Below are 23,401 nucleotides of genomic sequence, written 5' to 3'. Positions count from 1 at the left end.
TGTGAACAACCTCTAAACATCTACTTTTGTTTGTTTCTAAGTCTGTCATGATGTCACCGATGTACACATTTACATATTTGGCTGTCTCTGCGTCAAAATGGTTGAAATGTGTAACTTTGGGAAACTGGTTGGAAGAGGGAGGGCCGTTGGGACACTGATGCTGTTCCTGTTAGTCCAGTGCTTCCCAAAGTGTGGTCTACGGTCCTTGAAAGGGTCGTTGTGGGATTAATGTATTCACTAACAGTTAGTATAATGAGAGAATGTATAAAAATGACTGCTTTGATGATAGATTTTACTCTCCACTGTTATATAATGTTATAACAGTTGTGTAATTCTTTTGTAAGTCATGTCTAATTACAAAAGCCTTCTCAGATAAGGGGTATGTGAGACAAAATCTTGTCAAACGTGGGTTCGTGGCCTGATTCCTATCTGTTTTGCGGGTCCTTGACATGAAGACATTTGGGGGACTCCTGCTCTAGTCTCGTCTCCTGCTCTAGTCTCTAGGTAACTTTCATTCATGTTGTACTGAGCGCTAACCCATGGCTGTTCTCTGCACGGCTAGCTATGACACCTGGGTGTCGGCCAGCGAGGTGGACGGAGACGTGGAGGAGCCACCGAGTGCTGAGAGGCCTTGGAAGGTGAGCGATGACCTGAGTTTAGCTTTACCAATGTAGAAGTAGCGGTTACTGGTGGAACGCTCAACTTCTTTATCCTTTGAATGGACATGGGAAAAGAAAGTTATTCCCCTACTACAATGTTCCCTTGCTTTAAAAAAAAGCAAAAAGCAACATTGTGAAACGGGGATTACATGAAGGAGGAAATGAGAGAAGTGAGGACAGAGTGAATGAGAAATGAGGAGGAGAGGACAGAAGTGGAGAAGAGCAACGTTCAGACCAATACTAGGACAACTGCAATATACTAAATACTAAGGATAAAATAAGATAAAAAGATGATAAAAAGTTGACATCACATAAAAGCAAGTCTATAAAAACGGGTTTTAAGAAGTGATTTGCAGCGTTTGTTTGCTAAAAGTTGAAATATTTTAAAAATTCTAGCCATTGGGGCTGTCCATGTTAAAAAATACACTACTTCTCAGCATTGAACATGCAACAGCGAGTCCTTTCCATTGGGAAAATGATGAGGAAAAATCAGGTCAGCACTGTAAGGAGAGCTTCCAGGGCGACTAGTAGGCTAAGCTAAGAAAATGGTAAACATGTACCCAATCTGAGAACAAGCTCCGTCTCTTTCCCCCCTGCCTTATTTCTCTCTCTCTTTCTCTCTTTCTCAGGTTCATGCTAAGTGGGTTTTGGACACAGATGCCTTCAACGAGTGGATGAACGAGGAAGATTACGAGGTGGACGAGAACAAGAAGCCAGTCAACTTCCGCCAGAGGATCTTCCCCAGGGAGGAGGAGGTAGGTGATGTGTGACTGTGTACGTGTGTGTGTGTGTGTGTGTGTCCTAAAAACTTCCATGTTTAAGACATTTCATGGAAGTTTGTTCAGGAACACTTTACTGTTTGAAGCCATGTTTAGCATCAGGCTTGGCTGTTGGTAGCTCCAGATCAGGCTTGGCTGTTGGTAGCTCCAGATCAGGCTTGGCTGTTGGTAGCTCCAGATAACAGTTTTCCAAATTAAATGAGTCCCAAATGATAGCTGTAGCTAACCAACAAAAGACCTTGAATGTTCAAATGAACTATTCAGCAAAAAATGTAAGGTATGAACATAAGGCGCGGTGAAATATTAGTCATGACTATTGTGCTATATGGAAAATTTGGTCATGAAAGATCTGGACAAAATGTGTGGGAATCCTGGCGTGTGTGCGTTTGTTTTTGCTGCAAGTTCCTATTTGTTGTGCGTGGTTATGCCCTGTGGAATGTGCTTTGTCCTCCTCCGTCGCCGTCTGGCCTGTATCTGTCCGTTACCCATCCTTTCCAAACTCTTTCCACTCTCCGTCTCTCCTTCTACTATATTCCAGGGTTCCTGTGTAGGTCTGTAAAGTCTGTAAAATGAATTTGATCGTTACCAGGTCATTGAAAAGTTTGGAAATCGGACAAAATATACATGAAATGGTCGCAAATGTTGTTCAGTTGTACACCCATTTCCGTGTATTGTTGTATTTGGTGTGGAGAGGAACTTCTCTTGAGGTTTATACAGTGATACGACCTAGTTGACCTAGTACACGCAATCAGCATACACCACATCAGTGTCTAAATTTCACTTTTTGGCTCACCTGGCATGGGCTGGTAAACTAAGATACGATTACCTGCCCCAAATAGTTTTTACCGGCCAAATGCTTTTCCATGCTGTGTGAAACATTCAGTAAAGAGGCAAGAGTAGATTAAGTTTTCATTTTAAATCAATCTTTTTTTTGTCTTGGACTACATTTTTGGTAACACTTTCTTTACAGTGGCCTTATTCCAGTGTATTAACTTGTGTATTAACCTATGGAAAAGTATTGTAAGTACACAATATTACTGTGTAGGTAGTGGATGAAAATCTCCCTAATACATAATGTACTTGCAACAATACTTTTTCATAGGTTAATAACTGGAATAAGGCCATTGTAAAGAAGCGTTACCTCAAATTTACACACAGCTGGCCTCACACCTGCTATGAGTCCCCACATGGGAATATCTTTTAAGCTTCATTTAAAGGAGGGGTATCATTCGCTTTTTCAGCAATTTGATATAATTACCTGGTGTCTATAACATACATCTGTTAAGTTTTTTTCAGTAAAAATCATTTAGTTGACGCTTACTGATTTATCGAACAAAGACAAATTTAATCAGCGTTTGTGGCTTGGCAGATGTTCATTTCATACCCTGCAACACATTGCACAACAACTAAAATGAAGAAATGAATGTTTGGGTGAAAGAAAATGAAAATGGCAGTTTTGACAGTGGACAATGTGTAGGAACCCTGGTCTTCTCCTCCTCCACCACGGCATCCTTCCTCCCCTCCCTCCCTCCCTCCCTCCGTCTCCCGCCGCTTCCCCTCCTTGTGTGTGCAACCGTTCCATCCTCTCATTCTCCGGCTCTTTCTCTCATCCTCCATCCCTCACTCCCTGCGCCGCACGGGGTTTGTCTGATCAGTCTTCCCGTACACCCGATCGCAAGGAGCGCAAGGCCAACTCCGCCGGCAAGAAGAGGAGGCGCTCGCCCTCGCCGCCCAGCACCCCCGTCGAGTCCCGCAAGAAGGGAGGCAAGAAGGGGTAAGGGAGCCGAGTTCTTATGTAAAACACAGAAATGTGGTTATTAAAAGGCAGGGGGAGGAGGAAAATGTTACATATTTGTGCAGGTGGGATGGAAAATCCCAAGAGGCCTTTTCATTTTCCATCATATGCACAACATATAAGTATATGTAAGTACACAATACATGACAGTAAACACAAATACAATACAAAATACATGACAATAAAGACAGACGACAACAACAAAAGAAAACGGCCCTTTATGTGCCAAGTTTTTCCATGTCTTTCTTGTTTCTTTATCATAATTCTCTAACCTAGTTAACATAATTTCATATTAACTTGTTTTAACCAATAAATCCATCCATTATGTAAAAAGTGGGGCTTTAGTCTTTACTTAGTACTCCAGTATTTTAAGAACCAACCTTACTGTAAGGCTTTCTCACTTTAATATCTCACATTTTAAAAGAAACAAGCAAAACCCCCAAACAAACCAAGAAAGATGTAACTGAATTGGATAACAGAAACTAAAGCACAACAACACAAGGAGGAAAATGGTAACAGCAAAATTCATCAAGTCCTAACACACTGACTCTGCTGACAGACAATTTCATCACTTCTCTGAAAATGTGACTTAAATTGATGACCAGCGATTCTCCACAGCACCAGAACTTTAGGAAGCTGTCTGAAACACCTGTCCATCCAAGATAGAGCCACGTGTGATTTGGATTTATGGGATTTGCAGTATTTGATTTTGATATTTTGGATATTTTTTGATCGATTGTGCAGCTCTGTTACAACATGAACACTGACAAATTTTATTCTTGAAAGACGTCTTTAAAGCCATGGAGAAATCATGGAATCTTTTTTTTTTTTTTATTATTGATGGTTGCATCTCATTTGTGTATCTGACCCCTGACCCGCTCCTCTCCATGGCAGGAACCCAGGGCCTTACTGGAAGCGGCGGGGCCACAGAGGCGAGGAGGAGGACACAGAGGAGGACCTGAGCAAAGACATGGACGACTCCTCGGCTGGAGCCGGCATGGAGGAGGGCAGCATGACCAAGAACGGTATGACCTGAGGGGCGGAGCTTAGCTGGGCTTGTCCTTTCAAAAAACAGGCTTTCCTACAGGGTAGAGCTGGGCGATAAGGTGTGGTGTCAAACAAAACAGAAATATTCAAATAATATTCCTACCATACCTCATTTTATCAGAGTTTTTAAGTAAAATTTGCTTGTCATGTTCAATTTAGACAGAAGAAATGTGTGTCACGATATCAAAATATCTTCATATCATCACGATATGATTCCAATGAAAGACGATAAACGATAATATTGAATTATCGCCCAGCCCTACTACAGGGTTCTTGTAGTCATAAAAAATGTTTTACATTACCAGATAAACAACGACATGATTGCCATTACTGTCCAAAAATGTCGTGATATTAATTTTGGGTCACATTGCCCACTGTCTGATTAAGACAATCAAACTAAGGCGTTTAAATTCTCATTTTATATGAATTCAGCAAAAGAGTCAGTTGCCATCACAAGTAGCACAAGTTGTTTTCCAAAACAATGGATCCATGTTCAGGGGAAAAAATCATGACCTGAAAGTTCATCATTCGATATCTTTTGAAAATAGTTTTTTCTTTTGTCAATCAATTACTCAAATTACCTACTACTTATTAAAAAGTGTAATCATTTGTTTTCATGTTTGTGCTACTAACTATTTTGTTGGAGTATGTATCTATTTTGATACAAACTCTTCAGTTTCAGCCTTACAAACATGAATATCAATTGATCAGCCTATTCCCAATACACATTATTTTTTTATCTTTATCTTTTATATTGATTTCTCTTCCTTTTTGTCCTCTTCACTCTCACTTTCCTGCCATTTGCTCTGCCAAATTTGTGCCGCTTTCTTTCCCCTGGCATGCTGTACACCAAATGAGTCACAGAAATGCAGTTTGTGAGCTCATTTTTAATTTTAATAAAAATGTTTTAGTGGGCTTTCTTTGTCTCTCTGTGTATTTATCGTACACCGGGGCATTAGGCTGACAAGAAAATCCACTCCGCTCCACAAACATAATGCAGTGTACACACACACACACACACACACACACTCCATGTTCCAGTATGAAAAGCAGGAGAACAGCCTGAGGTTGTGTTCTTTAGCAACCAGAGTTAAATGGAGCTCCAGCTTGATTCTCCTAAAAGATTTCTCTAAAACCAAAAACACAATCCTGAGTAAAAATTCTCTTTTTAGACCAAGTCCCATCTGCAATGTCCCACTTTTATCAACCCCTCTTTTCCCCCAACACACACGCACACACACGCACACACACGCACACACACGCACACACACGCACGCACACACGCACGCACACACACGCACACACACGCACACACACGCACACACACACGCACATCCCACGATCTATTTTAGTGTCCTCTTTTGCAAACCAGAGTGCCGGATGATGCCTCCCTGCCCACGGCTGAATAAAACTGCCTTTGTATTTTCTTTGATTTTTTTTCTTCTCTCTCAGTACTGCACTCTTCATCACCATTTTCTTTTCTTTTTTTCCATACACAGCGAATTCAAAGAAAGACAGCGAGAATACCCCGGTAAAAGGAGGGAATGTGGCTGACTTGGGTATGTGCCTGTGACTGAATTTAGACTTCATCTGTTTAGTTGTGTGTTTATTACGTTAATCCGCCAATCAGAAATGCTCCAATTTTGATCAGGATCCAAATAGCTTTTGAATATAAGCCATGTCACAATATAGTATATCTCAACTGACATTTGTTTTATTTCTACCAGATGACATGGAGGATGACTCTGTGCTGTCTGGTGGCAAGGTAAGATGATAGATGGCCAACTCTCACTCCTCTTGAAACTGTACACTGTGTGCGTGCGTGTGTGTGCGTGTGTGTGCGTGTGTGTGTGTGTGTGTGTGTGTGTGTGTAAGAGAGAGAGACCCACACACACACACACGGACGGATAGATACAAACACATAGGCTAAACCTAAACACACTTGAGTCTTGTACTACAAGCAAACTACAATGTCATTATACCTCTATTGCTAATGCAAAAATTTAACATCAGCTCCCCTTGACTTGACTACAGAAATTAGTCTCAAATCAGTGGTTCACATTTGCAGAACAGTTGTTTTTCTTCAGCGCCCTTTGCTTTATATGAGTTCCTTGGTGTACAACAAACAAAATTAGCCATTCTGGGCGCCTGTAGTCAACACTGCTTCTTTAATCGGTTTGAAACCCTATTGTAAAAAGTGTGTTTCTAACACATCAACAAATTAGGAAAAGACGGGTTTAGTTAATGTCATTCTTTATCCTAGATCAGTGGTTCCCAAAACGCAGCCCGGGGGCCCCCACAGGTCCTTAAGGGCTTCCAGGGGGTCCCCGCAGGATGAGGAATTAATTTCTCTCGGGCAGAATCGTATTAAATTCGGTCTGTGTCTGCTGCCTTCACATGAAAACGTTTGGGAACCTCTGTCCTTGATTGCCGTTTTCAAGAGGAAATTTTGCCTTTTTTCCCCACGGCGCAGCTGAGGCACAAAAATCAAAAGTTGGTCGCTGTATATAAATGGATCTGAATTGATCTCTAATGTGCCTGATGTGCGCATCGCATCCTGTCTGTAATGTACAGACAGCGGACCAGCAGCATTGAACTCAATCCACAGATTCTCCCGGTATGAAAACAAAAGTGAAACTTAACATTCCACAGTCAGTAACGGGGATTTGCAGACAGTAACTTGTCTTCGCTGCCCTACAGACTTTAACGATAGGTGCCTCAATGTTACCTTTTGGTATTTAAGTAACGTAAGTGGGATTAGGTAATTTAATCTAATTAATTGGATACGTGCCGTGGGTCTCTACAGGATCTGTGTTTGTTGACTTTAGCGGCTTTAGCCATTTAGCAAGAAGTGACAGCAGGGCAGCTAGTGTTGGAGGTGAATGCTCCTGAGCTCCTAGTCAAGCATGCGTGCTAAAAAGTGAAAATAATTTTTCCAAAGTGAAATATCTGCAAGATGATCTTAGCGTCATACCAGGCAAAGACATTCTTAGTGCTGAGCAGCTATTGGGAAATTGGGCCCTTTCATTTCTTAATTCATGCATACCAGAGCACACAGAACTGTGCATACAGTCAAGTCAGCCTCTCCGACCTGTTGTCTCTCTCTGCAGGACGAGGAGGAACAGGGCAAGGCTGAAGTCAACCGGCTGATAGACTCTGGTGAGGACAATGTGACAGAGCAGACCCACCACATCATCATCCCCAGCTACGCCGCCTGGTTCGACTACAACTGGTAAGAGCTGTACGAATGTGAAGCAGACTGTTGCTAAAAAAAACCCCATATCTGCTCAGTCAAGTTTATTTTCAAGTCAAGTTTATTTATGTAGCCGGCCATCACAGAGTCTGTCTCAAAGGACGTTACAGAGAGCGAGCCTACCTAGATCTAACTGATCAACAATCAATCACAAAGCAAACTGATACACTACAGTATGCAGCAAAACAAAATGCAAAGAAACAAAGCACAAGACACAAAATAGTAGTTGGAAAGACATAACAAGCCTACCTAACCTACCAGAGCCGAGCCTTTCCTCAGTGAAGACGAGGAAAAACTCCCAAGAAAACCTTACTAGGACAAAATGGAAGAACCCTTGGACGGCAAAGAGGGACAGGTCGGCTGAGCGTATGATAGGTCCCAGGACAAAATAATAATATAGACAATAACATAGACAATGAGATAAGAAAACAAATAGGACACAAAGAAACATGATGAGGCAGAAAGATGGGACTTCGGCCAGCTAGGCCAACGCTGGCGTCCGCTGCCAGGTAAAATCTCTTCCACATGAAATCACTGTGTGCAACGTGTCTGGAAGAGACAGCAACACACACACACACACACACACACAGCCGTACTAAGCATAACCCACACACTCGAAGCGGATAGATTCAGCCACATACACACTCATACAGACAGCGGACAGACAATGAGCGTCTCAAGTGACCTTCTTGAGTAAATGAAGATTAAAAAACACTGGAGCGTCCTAGAACTGACCTGCATGTGTGGAGCGGGAGGATCTATCTATTTTCTATTTTAAGTTGCGCTTTAAATTTTAAGCATTAAACTTCAGGAGTACCAGGGTCAGAGCTACAGTTCCCTGCAATAGATGCAACAAAATATTCCTGTGACCGTAGAATGATCATCGTTTGTGGTCGACAAATGCAAGGAAAGGAAATAAGAGCTGAGGAGTTTTTTATTTTTTTATTTCATCTAGTTATTTTAGATGAGATGAGATACACTTGTGATGTGAAAGGTGGTGTACAAATCCAGGTAATATAATTATCAGAGCAGGAAAATAGGTTTTCCATCCACTGGCCACAATGGCAGATTTGGAAGATTAAGCTTGAGCTACTTTGCCAGTCAAGCCTGACTTTTAGATTCCATTGTACCTTTGAACAATGTCTGATGACTTGCCAAAGAGGCTGGTAGAGTAGATAAACGAAAGAGCCACAGTCACCATTTTCCAGTATTTGAAGTGGTTGCTGGTAATTTACTGCTTTGATTATGATGATTTGTATTTGCTAATTTCCTAGTATCCATGAGATTGAGAGACGAGCCCTGCCCGAGTTCTTCAACGGAAAGAACAAGTCCAAATCTCCAGAGATGTGAGTCTACACACGCACACAAACTGTCCATGCATGCCTACATATTACACTGGACGAGTATCTATTGCTCTCTTGTCATCCAACTCCCATCTGTCCCATGATTCACTGATCCATTGGCCAGCCGGACACTCACCATCTCTTTCTACAGCTGAAACTCTGTATATAATGTTGATTTGATATGTATTGTACATGCACTTTATTAGGAACACCTGTACACCATTCATATTCATGCAATTATCCAATCAGACAATCATGTGGCAGCAGTGCAATGCATAAGATCATGCAGATACAGGTCAGCAGCTTCAGTTCATGTTCACATCAAACATCAGAACGGGGAAAAAATGTGATCTCAGCGACTTTGACCGTGGCGTGGCTGTTGGTGCCAGACGGGCTGGTTTGAGTATTTCTGAACCTGCTGATCTCCTGGGATTTTCACGCACAGCAGTCTCTGGAGTTTACACAGAATGGTGCGAAAAACAAAAAACATCCAGTGAGTGGCAGTTCTGCTGATGAGAGAGGTCAGAGGAGAACGGCCAGACTGGTTGGAGCTGACAGAAAGGCTACAGTAACTCAGATAACCTCTTTACTACTGTGGTGAGCAGAAAAGCGTCTCAGAATGCACAACACATCGAACCTTAGAGGCGGATGTCACTTTGGTAGCCGGTTTACATTGAGCTAAAAGTTGATATCTACCCAGTATTAGTAAGGCCTTCCTAATAAAGTGCTCGGTGAGTGTATGTCTTAACACTGCCCCTTTTCACTGAATGTGAGCTGCTGATTAATCTGTACAGTGTGCCAGTATGTAAAGTAACTGTTAGTTAATTGTCGACATGCCTGCAACAATAAGATAAGATATCACTTTATTAATCCCCTTGGGGAAATTCGGGTGCCACAGCAGCAACTGGCAGAACAGTACCAGGGAAAAATAAATACAGACGATAATAAAGAGAAGAGGTAATAGAAAGAAAAAACAAGTATAAATCATTGTACTTGGTGAATTTAATAATTCAGATTCTGATAATGATGACATTTCTTCATTCTGTCAGCCACCAGGCAGGTTACTGTATACGGTGCAGTACCCATCAGGCTAAAAGTTAGTTTCCTGCCCTGCTAACCTTCTGGTGCTTCTTCCCGACTCTCCGTCAGATACCTGGCCTACCGTAACTTCATGATCGACACGTATCGGCTAAACCCCCAGGAGTACCTCACCTCCACCTCCTGCCGCAGGAACCTGACCGGGGATGTCTGCGCCGTCATGAGGTGAGCTGGGGGGCGGGGTCAGAGTTCAACCGGTCACATTGCATAACATGCCATTTAGTGGGTGCTGTTATCCAAAGGACCTCACAATGCATACGTGCCATCACCAACTTGATGAACTAGTCACTGGAAGACAGTGTCATCCAATCACCCAGCCAATCACATTCTAGTGTTGCTATATGTCCCGCCTACTACTGAAACTCCATCGGCTAGCTCAGATTGGCTGGAGTATTACATGAATGACAGGTTTTTGATTTTTATTGGTGGTTGGTGGTTTATACACAAATGATAAAAACAAATCATAAAAATGCTGGTTAAAAAAAAAGAGAAGAAAATAACTTACCGAAGAGCTTATTTAAACATCTCACCCCAGAATATAAAAACAAGGTAAGAAACATGGATGCAAATTGTGACCACAAAATTTGGCAAATTAGTTTAGATTATAATTTTTGCCATAATTGTTCAGCCCTACAGGAATATGATTTATTTATTTATTTATTTATTTTTTTGTGCATTTCCAATAGATTACCGTTTTCTTGCATTTTTCCTGCTCTGTGTTTCTGATCACATTGCTTCATATCATCCATTCCTCTCTGAATGTGATGCAACTAGACTCTTTCTTGATGAAATGCGGGTTCAAGCACTTTTTGCTTTGTATATTAATCACATCTTGACAGATCAACAGCTGAGACAAACCTATGCATTTACATTTATACTGATGTCATTATGTAGATTTGTGTAACTACCACCTTTTAACTGCTGAAGTAGCACTTTTCACCAAACTGCTGCTTATTTGATTTTGGTTTTATTTTTGCTAATTGACATTTTTGTATGTTGTTGAATGCAACTTGAAGGTTTGTTTTGCTTTCTTGGCCAGGTTTGTCTTGTAAAAAAAGATTTCTCAATCTCAGTGGAACTACCTGGTTAAATGAAATTAAGGTAGAAATATGTCAGGATTATGGATTGTTTCGTCCATCCGTTAATCTGTCACACACAATATCTCAGACACCGCTGATCGGATTTTGACAAAACTTCAGGAAATTATGCATCACACCGCTGCGTTGTGGCATTTTTAAAATTACACTGTTTGTCCCAAGGAGGGCGCTACAAGTAAAAGTCAAAACTAAGTGACATATTGGTTGCTGATTGGCCCAGAGGAGGACGGCATCCTGCTTGGGGGATAACACGTTTATTGTTGCCATGTTCCTAATTGTCTTGTCAATTCAATGTGCTTTATTGGCATGAGAGTTCACGGAAGTTGTCTTGTCTCTGTCTCCCTCTTTTTCTTTTTCTTACTCTTTACCTCTCTCTCTCTCACTCTGTGTCTCTTTCTCTCTCTCTCTGTCTCTAGGGTTCATGCATTCCTGGAGCAGTGGGGTTTGGTGAACTACCAGGTTGACTCAGAGAGTCGCCCGTTACCCATGGGCCCCCCACCCACCCCCCACTTCAACGTGCTGGCCGACACGCCCTCCGGCCTCATGCCACTACACCACCGACCTGCACAGGTAAAGACAGATAAGATCACCAGGGAGAGAGATGGAGGGAGAGAGAGAGAAAGAGGGAGACACAAAAGACAAAGGGAAATGAGAGAGAGAAAATCATGATTGTACAATAATGTAATGTGCTACTTCTCTCTAGATTCCCCCCAGCCCAGCAAATGCCCATGTAGTATTTTCATAATAACCTTCATTCGTAAAACCGATACAAAGTGCTTTACAGATATTAAAGCAATACTAAATAAAAGCCATTAAGAGTTGTTGATTGATGTCATGTGTTTCATCCCTCCAGATCCCCCCTCCTCAGCAGATGCTCAACTTCCCAGAGAAAGGCAAAGAAAAGCCCACCGACCTGCAGAACTTCGGCCTGCGCACCGACCTCTACAACAAGAAAAACCCCAAGGTCAGCACACAGCTCACCCAGTCTTCCTTCATACATTTTCCCCGTTTCAGTTTTTGTTTTTCTGACCAGTGGTTCTCAACCCGTTGTTCACAAAACAAGATGATTTTTGAGCGTTGCCAGAATAGTAAATGTAAAAAGAAAAAGATCTCCAATAAAAATGTATTATGGCTTATTCTTGTGAAATAGTGAATACGTGCAGCCTCTGTGCTGCTTACAGTAATTACTCAAGAAAAATAGTCTAAAAAGGGAAAATAAAAATCATAATTTGGTGTCAAAGTTCAACATTTTGTGCATTTATGCCTGCAACACAGAGGTTGTGAGAAGGCAGCACTTTGTTTTGGGGGTGGGAGAATACTGTGATAGATTACTGAACAAACATTGTCCCCCAGCTACAAATAGACTTGTCATAAACTAGACTGTTTTTGGTTCCCTACAGGCTAAAGGGGCGACCTCCACTAGGGAATGGACCGAGCAGGAGACTCTGCTGCTGCTGGAGGTGAGTCCCACCGGCCGCGGGACAGCAGGAGCCTTTTAATACGACTGCTGTGGATTGTGGTTTTGCTTGGTTTATGGAGCGAAGAAACTCAAGTCTGTTCCTTCATCCAGCGGTCATAAATACTGGTGGCAATACAAGATGGTTGCCACATCGTTTCATCCCCTCCATCTCTCCCGCCGTCCCTCTGTCTGTCCCCCATGTCTTTCCTTTCCTCCCTCTATCATCTATCTCTTCCTTCTTTCCTCCACCCATCCTCCCATCTTTTCCTTCTCCCCTCGTCCCTCCCTCCAACCTTTCTTCCATCTCTCTCTTCCTCACTACCATCTCTTCCCATCCTTCCTCTTTAGCCTGCCTCCTTCCAATCGCTCCTTCTTCCCTCTGTCCCAGCTCAAATCTCTTCCTCCCCTTCATCCCTTCATCTCTCCCTCTCTCCCCTCATTCCTCCATTTTTCCCATCCCATACCTCTTTCATCTCTACCTCTGTCCCTCCACCCCTCCATCTCTGCTGTGTTCCTGTACTCCTCCATGAATGGTGCTCACACTGACGGGTTAGGGGTTCGATTCCCAAATGTTTCCGGTCCTGGTAATGTTAAGCACATTAGGTGAGACTTATGTCATCTCTCCCCCCACCAGGCCCTGGAGATGTACAAAGACGACTGGAACAAGGTGTCGGAGCACGTGGGCTCGCGGACCCAAGACGAGTGCATCCTGCACTTCCTGCGGCTGCCCATCGAGGATCCCTACCTGGAGAGCACCGAGGCCACCCTGGGCCCGCTGGCCTACCAGCCCGTACCCTTCAGCCAGTCCGGCAACCCCGTCATGAGCACCGTGGCCTTCCTGGCCTCCGTGGTCGACCCCAGAGTGGCGTCTGCCGCTGCCAAGGCGGCCCTGGGTGAGGACAGAGGGGGAGACTGAGACTGTGTTTTCTCTTGAAATTATAGAGTGGCTTTGGGGTCATTTTTACTTTTGGTTACATGTTCATCATTGTTTTGTTTGGTGCTAGGTTTGGTTCTAGTACAGGTTGCAGTACTGTTTTTTTTATGAGGTATTTTATGATGACATTTCATGATAATATCAATGTATTCATGATAAACATTAGGACCACACTTGGTCCTCGCTAAAATGTGTAACAACATACACCAGTGTGTGTGTTACTGTATGATGCCATTGTGACTTAGTAGTTACAAATCCTCCTGTAAATGTAGGAAAGAAAATGTAAAGTCACAGGTTCAATCCCTGCAACAGCTAGGTAGGGCCGCACGATTAGCGCTACAATGATAATCACAATTATTTTGATAGATATTGTGATCACATACGTAATCTTGACAATTTGAGGAACAAAATGATTTTATTGCACTTTTGACATATCAACATCTTGACTATTTTCAACTACACTGAGTTAGGGATAGCTCTAAATTAAACATTTCAGTATTGCTGACATGCCAATATTCTACAATTAATTGTAAAAACTCCTACTTGCTCACTCATTGTAAGTCACTCTGGTTAAGCATGACAGCTCAATGTCAAAATTGTAAAAGTAGAGCGCACTGTCCCCACCTGCAGAGGAGTTCTCCCGTGTGCGTGAGGAGGTGCCGGCAGAGCTGGTGGAGGCGCACGTGAAGAAGGTGCAGGAGGCGGCCAGGAGCACCGGCAAGGTGGACCCCGCCTTCGGCCTGGAGAGCAGCGGCATCGCCGGGACCGCCCCCGAGGAGCCCGAAAAGACCGGTGAGTAATGTGTGAAAACAGGTGGTGGAGTATAGACGTTTGAGAAGTGGGCTTGAGACTGGAAGGTCGCCGGTTCAAATCCTCAGATTAGTACTCTGCGGAGTACCACAGGTTTGAAAGGCTGTAACTGTGTGAATGTGAAACAGGGCTTTGCTGGGGGAAAAAAGTGTGCTCAGTTAACTTTTCCTGGATAAATAAAGGTTTTAAAAAAATTATCTAATGTGATATAAATGTTATATAACCAACTCTGAATCAGACTCACTTTTATTTGACAGGTAGTTGGATTTAGAGCTGCAATGATTAATCGATTAATCGATTAGTTGTCAACTATTAAATTAATCGCCAACTATTTTGATAATCAGTTTGAGTAATTTTTTAAAAGAAAAATAACTCAAAATTCTCTGATTCCAGCTTCTTAAATGTGAACATTTTCTGGTTTCTTTACTCCTCTATGACAGTAAACTGAATATCTTTGGGTTGTGGACAAAACAAGACATTTGAGGACGTCATCTTGGGCTTTGGGAAACACTGATCAACGTTTTTCACCATTTTCTGACATTTTATAGACCAAACAACTAATCGATTAATCGAGAAAATAATCGACAGATTAATCGACAATGAAAATAATTGTTAGTTGCAGCCCTAATTGGATTCAAAAGTGGGGTATGCACTCCACAACCTGTAAACCTGTAAAAATTTGCTCTGACCCACTCACGTGTGTGTGTTACTGTGTGTGCAGCCACTGGGGGGCAGCAGATGGCAGCAGTATAGTCTTCTAGCCAACAGGCAGGGCGAGGCGTATTTCTCATCTTTATGTTGATTTCTTCTGAACATGAATAAAGATGACTGCCTGTTCTCACCTGAATATCAAGCCAAGAGATGATTGCGCCCCATCTTGGCATTTAAAGGCTATACACCTCTTGGTTTGGCCGGCGGGCGGGCGATACAACATTGTTGGTGTGTGTGTGTGTGCGTGCGCTACCGTGGTAACCAGTGGATTAAAACAGCGGTGGCAGATGGGGCAAGGGAGGGGGAGGAGGGGAGGGGCTCAAAACTGGGTCATCGCACACTACCCTGCCGCTCTCTCTCTCTCTATTTTGCTCTGTTCTCTCTTTTGCTGTTTGTCTCACCTTCTCTTTCACTGTTGCTCACTCTCTCACTCCCACACACACACACACACACACACACTTCACTCCTACAAACATCTATTATACCTGAATTAATGCGTTCTAGAGCCACAGTCACGATCAATAAGCTTAAATGCATTCAGCGCCCGCCCTGAAGCACTCGGCCAACACACATCCTGCAATCAATATTCAAACACTCAGCACACGCACAACTGCACCCATGACATGCTTTAACACTCAGCGTACACATGTATTCACCCGGTCACGTGCACATTTGTGAGCGCGTGCACACACACACACACACACACACTCAACACACACACACTTAACACCCCTCCCTGTGGGGCTATTCACTTAAAAAGCTTTTTTACCTGACTTCCCTCCCTCAAACACTCATTTTGATGGTGTTTACTTCTGAGAATCCATAAATATAATTCATTTCAAATGGGAGAATCTGTCACTGCTGCCTCATGCAGCTTTGCAAGTGTTGAATGTATTGGATTTATTCCGCTTGTGTGTCGATTATGCATGCATGCATGCATGCGCTAAACCAAACGTTGTCTTGCCTCGATTTTTGCTGGTGGGGGGATTTTTTCTGCAACGGAAACATTTCATCAGTGAATTAAAAGTTGCAATGACAACTGAGGTTGTAACACTGTAATCAGTGTTTCAGTCTGACAGTTTCTGATGTCTCTGATGTCACCCTGTCTGTCACTCGCAGAAACCACAGAGCCAGAGAAGATGGACACAGACTCCGACTCCCAGCAGGGCGATAAGGTAAGGCCCCCACCCGAAAAGGAAAGGTCAAAGGTCATATGTGTGCTGCTCTTCAGGGATCTCACACACCCTGATGATTTTACCTTCATTTACATTTGTGAAAAAAGGAGACATGGAAAGGAAGGAAATGAAATGAAATGTCTGTCTGAGACTTTTGATAACTCCTTGAACATCAGAAAGTCAGATGCCCCTCTTCAACAGAAATGATTGCCACTTAATCATGTATAATCAGATAGCACAATTTTCCATTAATTAAGAATTTAATTTTGACATAACAGCACGAATTGAAGAATTTAATTTCATTGACAACTTCCACCGTAGCTGAAAATAGCTCAGACCTTTTCCCTGAAATCATCAAGACTAATAATCGTTATTAGTCATTGTGATGATAATATGTAGCAAAATAATCACAGTTATCATTTTTGCCATAATTGTGCATCCTACCAGAAATGAGGGGGAAAAAAACTGAGCTCTCCAGATGGATCAACAGTTAGAAAATGCATTTAAATATATTAAGCATCAGTCCTATATTGTGGATGGCTGTGTCACTATAGCTTTGTCTCGGAGTTGAAACGACTGCATGTGTGTGTGGAAACGATAAAAGTGTTGAGCTTGAATATATCAACCAGTTTGTCCAATTATGTCCAGGAAAATAATTTTCTAACAGAGTGAAACTGTACGAGGGAAAATGATTGTTGTTCACTCCAGATGCGCATGACCCACTATTATTTCACATATTTTGATACTGACAAAAATGTGACCAAAACAGTATAGGAGCTCTCTTTTTTTTTTTATTCCACCATTCATCCTTTCGGTGTTCACTCCTGCTGTGTTTCTCCTCCTCCCTCCTTCCCTCCCCCTCTCTCTTCCTCTCTCTGTTCCAAGTTTATTTTTCCACTCATCCACATTTGGTCCGTCCATGTCCCATGTTTTGGGAAAGCCTGGGGGGCGAATGTAACACGTTGGCTATCATTAACGTTGACCACGCTCCACTGGGCCGGTGTGCTGGCTGATTGCTTCTTCATTAGCGTCCATTAGCTAGTTCCACACAGTTCCTACAAATCACTGATTGTCCCCAAAAAGTGACTCGTGGAACAGGAGCAGGACAGGAAACTAAATATTTTTCCATTGCCCACAGTGCCTAGTGCATCACAACATTCACCAGCTTTTTTATTGGCCAGCTAGATTTTTAAAGTAGAGTAACCAATGATCAATTGTAACAAAACTTGCCAGCCACATTTAGCTGTTTTAGATGTGTTATGCTTCTGGTGTAAAGTCCCTTTTGTGTCTTTTCTTAGTTCTGTATTATAGAGCCTGCAACCCTAATTTTCTTATTTTTTCTCTTTTATAGAGCCTGCAAACCTTAATTTCTCATTTTCCTCTTTTTCCAACCCCTATTTTGCCCATTTTAATACAACAAAACTGTAATTGTCAAAGCTAGACTTAACTCTCTTCAACTCATAGTTCATTAAAACACAACTCTCATTCTTACTGCCCCTGGTATTGACTTGGGCCTCTTGTCATTGGGGGTGTGTGTGTCCTCGTCCTTCAGGCGGAGTCTAAAGACGAGGCAGAGAAGCCCAGCGAGTCTGCAGAGAAGAGCGAGAAGACGGAGGGAGGGGAGAAGGTGAAGAAGGAGGGAGCGGAGCCGTCGGAGCGCGAGGAGGGAGACGCCGAGGGAGGCGAGGCCAAGACGGCCGCAGCAGGTAACACCGGGGTTCATCACACACACACAGAAACTCCCAAGAGCAGACTGCCAACACGGTCTCCTTGTCAGAGCTGAAAGTGAACTCTACGCATTAGAAAAGAAGATTGTGGTTGCAGTCCTTTCTTGGGAGTTGCTGTCTTCCTCCTTGGGCTGTATGATAATTCAATATTATCATGTATCGTCTTTCAGTGGAATAATATCGTGATGATATGGTGATGTTATGATATCGTGATACACAATTATGTTTAAATTGATGAGAACAAGACAATTGTATTTAAAAACTCTGACAAATTGAGGTATAAAACATACACCAAGAGTTCAGACTTTGGTTTGACGTCACACCTAACATTACCATGCGGTTCAATGTGATGAACATCAATTTGATTTTGCATATGTAAGCCGTATTGTGATATACATCGATATTGAAAGAAAAACATATGATTATCATGATATATGATATTTCACGATATTTTTATATGATATTTCAAACATATCGTGCTACTTCCTACCATGGCGGATTTATTATTATTTTATATGCAGATTTGATTATTTTTATCAGGCACCCCTGTCCCACTAAAAGCCATTTTTATTGGTCACTTATCACAACACTTGAATTCACAGTCTTCAGCCCAGGCAGTGAGACTAAACCAGGGTTCTTAGGCAGGTTCTGAAAAGGTCTGAAAGTTTGGGAATTGTACAAAACTTTAGTGCCAATACACGCGATCACAGATTTTATACAGCTGTAGACCCAATAACATTTCACCACATATTGTGGTATTTGTTTTTGTGAAGAATAATCTTCAGCTATAGAACAGAGTGGCCTAGTTGAGTCATTGCTCAGCCACTAAGGAAAACACTCAAACACTGGATGACAATAAGCACAGGGACTGAAAAAATGACACTCACAATGATAGAAATTGAAGTCTGTGCACATTTTTTTTGCTGTTGTCCTCTAGTGTTAAAGTCATTTTTCAGATCAGAAGTCTTTATTTTCAGTACCTGTGTTAGTTGTCATGCAGTATGTGAGTGTTTTCCTTCTCTGCTGTGGATAAGTAAACTTTCCAGTGTGTGCAAGTAATTTGCGTGCTCGGGGCATCACTCTATTTTCCCCCCATGGTTGTTAAATTCCCCTCTTCCCCCCCTCCCCGTCAGATAAAGACAAGGAGGAGGCCATGGAGACGTCGTCCTCGGAGCAGGAGAAGGAGAAGGAGGAGAAGGGAGCTACAGAGGAGGGAGACGACAAGAGGAAGAAGCTGGAGCTTGACGTCGGAGAGGGAAACATCGCCACCGCGGCCGCCGCCGCCCTGGCATCTGCTGCCACCAAGGCCAAGGTGAGGCTCCAGTACTGATTGGCCCGGTGGTGGGGCAGAGCGGGGGAATGTTGCAGTAGTGGCTTGATCCAAAACACACTAAAGCAAACCTAATGCCTGTTAAACCCACCAGATATTGAGTTAATTACCTCGGTTGTCGTTTTAATAATTTTCCTGTAATACATAGATTTGATCCTATTTGGTGTCAGTAGATTACCACCAAAAGAGGAGCACAAAGCTTCAGTACAGTCTTGAATAATTTTGGATTAAAAGCTACTCAGTAGTTTATAGTCGCCCACCTCTGGAAATGCATATTCCCCCCTGGCCGAGGATCAAATCCCACCAGCTTGCCATACTGTCTCCCTCTCTGCTTTACGACTGTTTAAATATAGAAAAGAAATACTGCATGTGAGTGGACTGCCCACTCGCTGAGAAAAAAAGCTACTCCTTAAAGTAAAAAACCACCCTAACACACTTAAACTCTGTTAAAACACAGCTATTGGTGATGTACGTTGCATTTCTGGGCCCATTTTGTTGTTTGGTGGTGTATTTTTCTGATTTCCACGGATAACTGGTCAAACATAGACAACGTGACATCACTTCAAGATATTTCCATCACAGCTACAGTGGAGTTGGATAGCAGAATATTTTTTCAACAATCCTACAGGGAGAAATCCATTGTAGAGGAGGCAGAGATACCAGTTTCAGTAGCCTCAATAGACCATAATGCAATGCACTTAGAAGAAATCCTGTGAGTAAGGGGCATGACTCTTACTTTGTCTCAGCTAGAAAATCTGTCACTCGGGTATCGTTGGCGCTCGGGGCCTGTTCTCTGGTTGCTGAAAGTTGTTCTGGGAAATGTTAGAAATCACTAACTGAAGTTGGAGTAGACAGTGCAGGTTGAGGGAAAGTGCATGCACCAAAAAAGTACATTACAACACTACTATACAAAACTCCTGGAATGCACTGAAATTGATGATATCTTGTAGGGTTGGCTAAAATGTAAGTACTTGGTGAAGTGTTCCAAGAGAGCCAATACTGTAGGTTATGCATATACCTATATGCTACCTAAAATGGTATTGGTGTGTCCCTAATACCTTGCAGTTTAACAGTGTCCGAGGGTGGATTTTTCCTTTTTTCCAAATGTTGACTGTCTGTCTCGGTCTCTCTCTCCCCTCCCTCTGTCCTCCCAGCACTTGGCGGCGGTGGAGGAAAGGAAGATCAAGTCCCTGGTGGCTCTGCTGGTGGAGACGCAGATGAAGAAGCTGGAGATCAAGCTGAGGCACTTTGAGGAGCTGGAGACCATCATGGACCGCGAGAAAGAGGCCGTAAGTCAAAGGGAAAGAGTCATGCACCATGGGAAATGGAGTCGCAGACTGGTTCGGGAATGTAAATGGCCAGCATCGACCCTGCACACCATTTACCGGGCTGACCGCCCAAATATTAACATTGTATGGTAAAGACTGTGTAGAGCTGTGCATCACAACAATGCCTTACTGATTCAATACCAATTTTTGGTACTGTTAAAGGTATCAAAAGGTATAAGGAAGCTTCACAAAGTTGGATTCTTAAAATGAGAAGTCAATTTCTCTGTTAGATTATGGGTAATCAATATCCATTTGAGGGAGAAAGTCACCTGATGTCTTGCTCAATATTTAAAAATCCCATATGAATTCATCCTCTCAGATGATACGAATTTGTTAGTTAAGTGGTCATGATAGTTAATAACTTCTATATTAAGTTTTTCTTGCATGGCGGCAGTCATTTTGCGAGGCTAGATAAGAGATTTTTTAAAATGATGGATATCTCATTTTAGAATTAAACACTTTTTGGAAATGAAAGTTGGGGTGTATTAATGTTACAGAGAATGATTTGCATCATCACATTGTGAAAGGTGCTTTGATTCAACAAAGAAAGACACCAAAAAAGTGCAGTTTTTTAATCATACAAATCCATTTTTGAACTGAAGTATGATGGTGTTTTGGGATTGGCATCCAAAACCAGTGATCAGTGTCACCCAGTCCTAGTTCTGCGGTTGGTAAACTGACATAAGTGGTTGATAAATGTTTTGAATCCATCAGCCACTGTTGGCCGGTGGACAAGGAAGTTAGTTTCCCAGCCTGGTCCAAGTCTTTTCCACAGAGACTTGACATAGACCTTCTGGGCGAGGAGACACAGAATTAATTCTTTTTAGGGCGCTAAGAGTTGTAGCGCAAATAAAACAGTTTCCAGAGCAAAGCAGTTGTGTTGTCAGGGAAGTGAAACAGTTAACCTGCCTCCACAGGGCAACTGAATAGCCCTCAGCGCTGTGTGTGTGTGTGTGTGTGTGTGTGTGTACCCTGCCCCTGGTCAGCCCTTGGAGATGCCAATGAGAGTGTAAAACTGTGTTTGAGGTGGAGGCATCGGGAATGTAGCCCAGTTTCACAGCTGTAAATAGTGTATGAAAAGGGCCTTGGTTTACATAAGCCGCCTGAAGACTGGAGAGAGAGAGACCGAGCTTCTGCTGCTACACCGGGTTTCTAAAACACAAACACACACAAAAGGCTAGGTGACACCAGGCGATTTTTAACGCTGAGTCTACGACCCACTGGACTATCCTTTAGTGTTAACGGGCTGGAGATCAATTGGAGCCAAACAGTATTTTTTCAAATGCGTTGATTTGGTCGGTCCAGTACTGAGAAGTGGAAGAGACCCTGGCAACGGCCAATGGGAGTTAAGTTCAAGGAGGAAGAAAAAAAGAATGAACAACAGTAACTCACACTCATGTTTGAATGCCACCTTGGTGCATCAAAGCACCCAAAACGAACCTAACAAAAACATTGATGACTATTAATTAACCTAAGCGGGCCACCCAAATATTAATATTGTTACTACATTCATCTCCACTCCCATATGATAAGATTTTATCCCACATATTTTCTTGTTACTGCTGACATAGAGAAGAAATACTTACCGTCTTATGATTGAAGGAGATAACAGTGAATGGAGTGAAACCTATGATCAAAGTCGTCATTCTTCTACATTCTGTTATTGTACTAACTTTTAGAGGATGAAATAGTGGAAATGGTGACATTTAGGGCTGCAACTAACGATTATTTTCATTGTCGATTAATCTGAAGATTATTTTCTCGATTAATCGATTAGTTGTTTGGTCTATAAAATGTCAGAAAATGGTGAAAAATATCAATCAGTGTTTCCCAAAGCCCAAGATGACGTCCTCAAATGTCTTGTTTTGTCCACAACCCAAAGATATTCAGTTTACTGTCATAGAGGAGTAAAGAAACCAGAAAATATTCACATTTAAGAAGCTGGAATCAGAGAATTTTGACTTAATTTTCTTAAACAATTACTCAAACCGATTAATCGATTATCAAAATAGTTGGCGATTAATTTAATAGTTGACAACTAATCGATTAATCGTTGCAGCTCTTGTGACATTAAACTTTCATTTTGCTAAAGACCCTCTTTAGGAACCACTGTTTCACAAAACTGACCTCACCCGCCATTAATGGGTGATTACCAGTTTTTCTGTTTTCTTTCATTTCACCTTTTGAATAACTCCTGTCTGTCCCTCCCTCCCTCCCTCTGTCCAGTTGGAGCTACAGAGGCAGCAGCTGCTGACGGAGCGGCAGGCGTTCCACATGGAGCAGCTGAAGTACGCCGAGATGAAGGCGAGGCAGCAGATGGAGCAGCAAGCCGCCGCCGCTGCTGCCGCCGCCGCCCAGGCCCAGGGACAGGGACAGGGACAAGGACAGGGACAGGGACAGGCCGCCGGCCCCGGACCCCACCACGGGCCCCCTCCCCCGGGCATGCACCACGGAGGGCCCCCGCCCCACCACGGAGGACCCCCGCCCGGCGCCGCCTTGCACCCCGGCTACCCCCCGATGGGCCACCACCCCATGGGCCCTCACCACCCAGGACAGACAGGTGAGAGAGATGGGAGATGTTCATAAATATAGGTGGAGAGGTGAAGAAGAGATAGAGATGACGGTGATGATGATTTTGTCTTCTGCTGCCTGCCAGAAACTCTGTATCGACACCTTTCATTGGTGACTGTTAGTCTTATGTTTGTATGTAATGACATTTTAAATCTGTGGTCTCATATATCTCGATCGTGTGCCATGGAGGGCTGGGAGTCTGCTGGTTTTCATTCCAACCAAAGACACAAAAACACACCAGGTTACACTGATTAGTTTTAGCAGTTTGAAGGTGTGCTGATCAGT

The 23,401-nt window shown here is 42.8% G+C and overlaps 1 protein-coding gene across 1 annotated transcript in view; it reads left to right on the top strand.

Moving 5' to 3' along the window:
- Positions 1 to 23,401, top strand: part of smarcc1a (SWI/SNF related BAF chromatin remodeling complex subunit C1a) — a 32,404-nt gene that overhangs the window by 5,175 nt on the left and 3,828 nt on the right. The window contains exons 8-26 of the mRNA XM_071529496.1: positions 563 to 638; positions 1,289 to 1,414; positions 3,094 to 3,212; positions 4,128 to 4,258; positions 5,780 to 5,839; positions 6,008 to 6,045; positions 7,391 to 7,512; positions 8,808 to 8,879; positions 10,026 to 10,139; positions 11,488 to 11,641; positions 11,925 to 12,035; positions 12,472 to 12,531; positions 13,165 to 13,423; positions 14,095 to 14,256; positions 16,105 to 16,160; positions 17,713 to 17,866; positions 19,021 to 19,199; positions 20,372 to 20,506; positions 22,772 to 23,105. Coding sequence (XP_071385597.1) covers positions 563 to 638; positions 1,289 to 1,414; positions 3,094 to 3,212; positions 4,128 to 4,258; positions 5,780 to 5,839; positions 6,008 to 6,045; positions 7,391 to 7,512; positions 8,808 to 8,879; positions 10,026 to 10,139; positions 11,488 to 11,641; positions 11,925 to 12,035; positions 12,472 to 12,531; positions 13,165 to 13,423; positions 14,095 to 14,256; positions 16,105 to 16,160; positions 17,713 to 17,866; positions 19,021 to 19,199; positions 20,372 to 20,506; positions 22,772 to 23,105 — 2,462 coding nt within the window. The remainder of the gene's footprint in view (positions 1 to 562; positions 639 to 1,288; positions 1,415 to 3,093; positions 3,213 to 4,127; positions 4,259 to 5,779; positions 5,840 to 6,007; positions 6,046 to 7,390; positions 7,513 to 8,807; positions 8,880 to 10,025; positions 10,140 to 11,487; positions 11,642 to 11,924; positions 12,036 to 12,471; positions 12,532 to 13,164; positions 13,424 to 14,094; positions 14,257 to 16,104; positions 16,161 to 17,712; positions 17,867 to 19,020; positions 19,200 to 20,371; positions 20,507 to 22,771; positions 23,106 to 23,401) is intronic.

This window comes from Centroberyx affinis, unplaced genomic scaffold (genome assembly GCF_046629955.1).
Source record: "Centroberyx affinis isolate AG114_WGS23_722 - 3 ecotype Tasmania unplaced genomic scaffold, CSIRO-AGI_Caff_v1 ptg001796l_1, whole genome shotgun sequence".
Lineage (NCBI taxonomy): Eukaryota > Metazoa > Chordata > Actinopteri > Beryciformes > Berycidae > Centroberyx > Centroberyx affinis.
The sequence above is the reverse complement of the archived record's forward strand: the minus strand, read 5'-3'. Positions and strand labels throughout refer to the sequence as shown.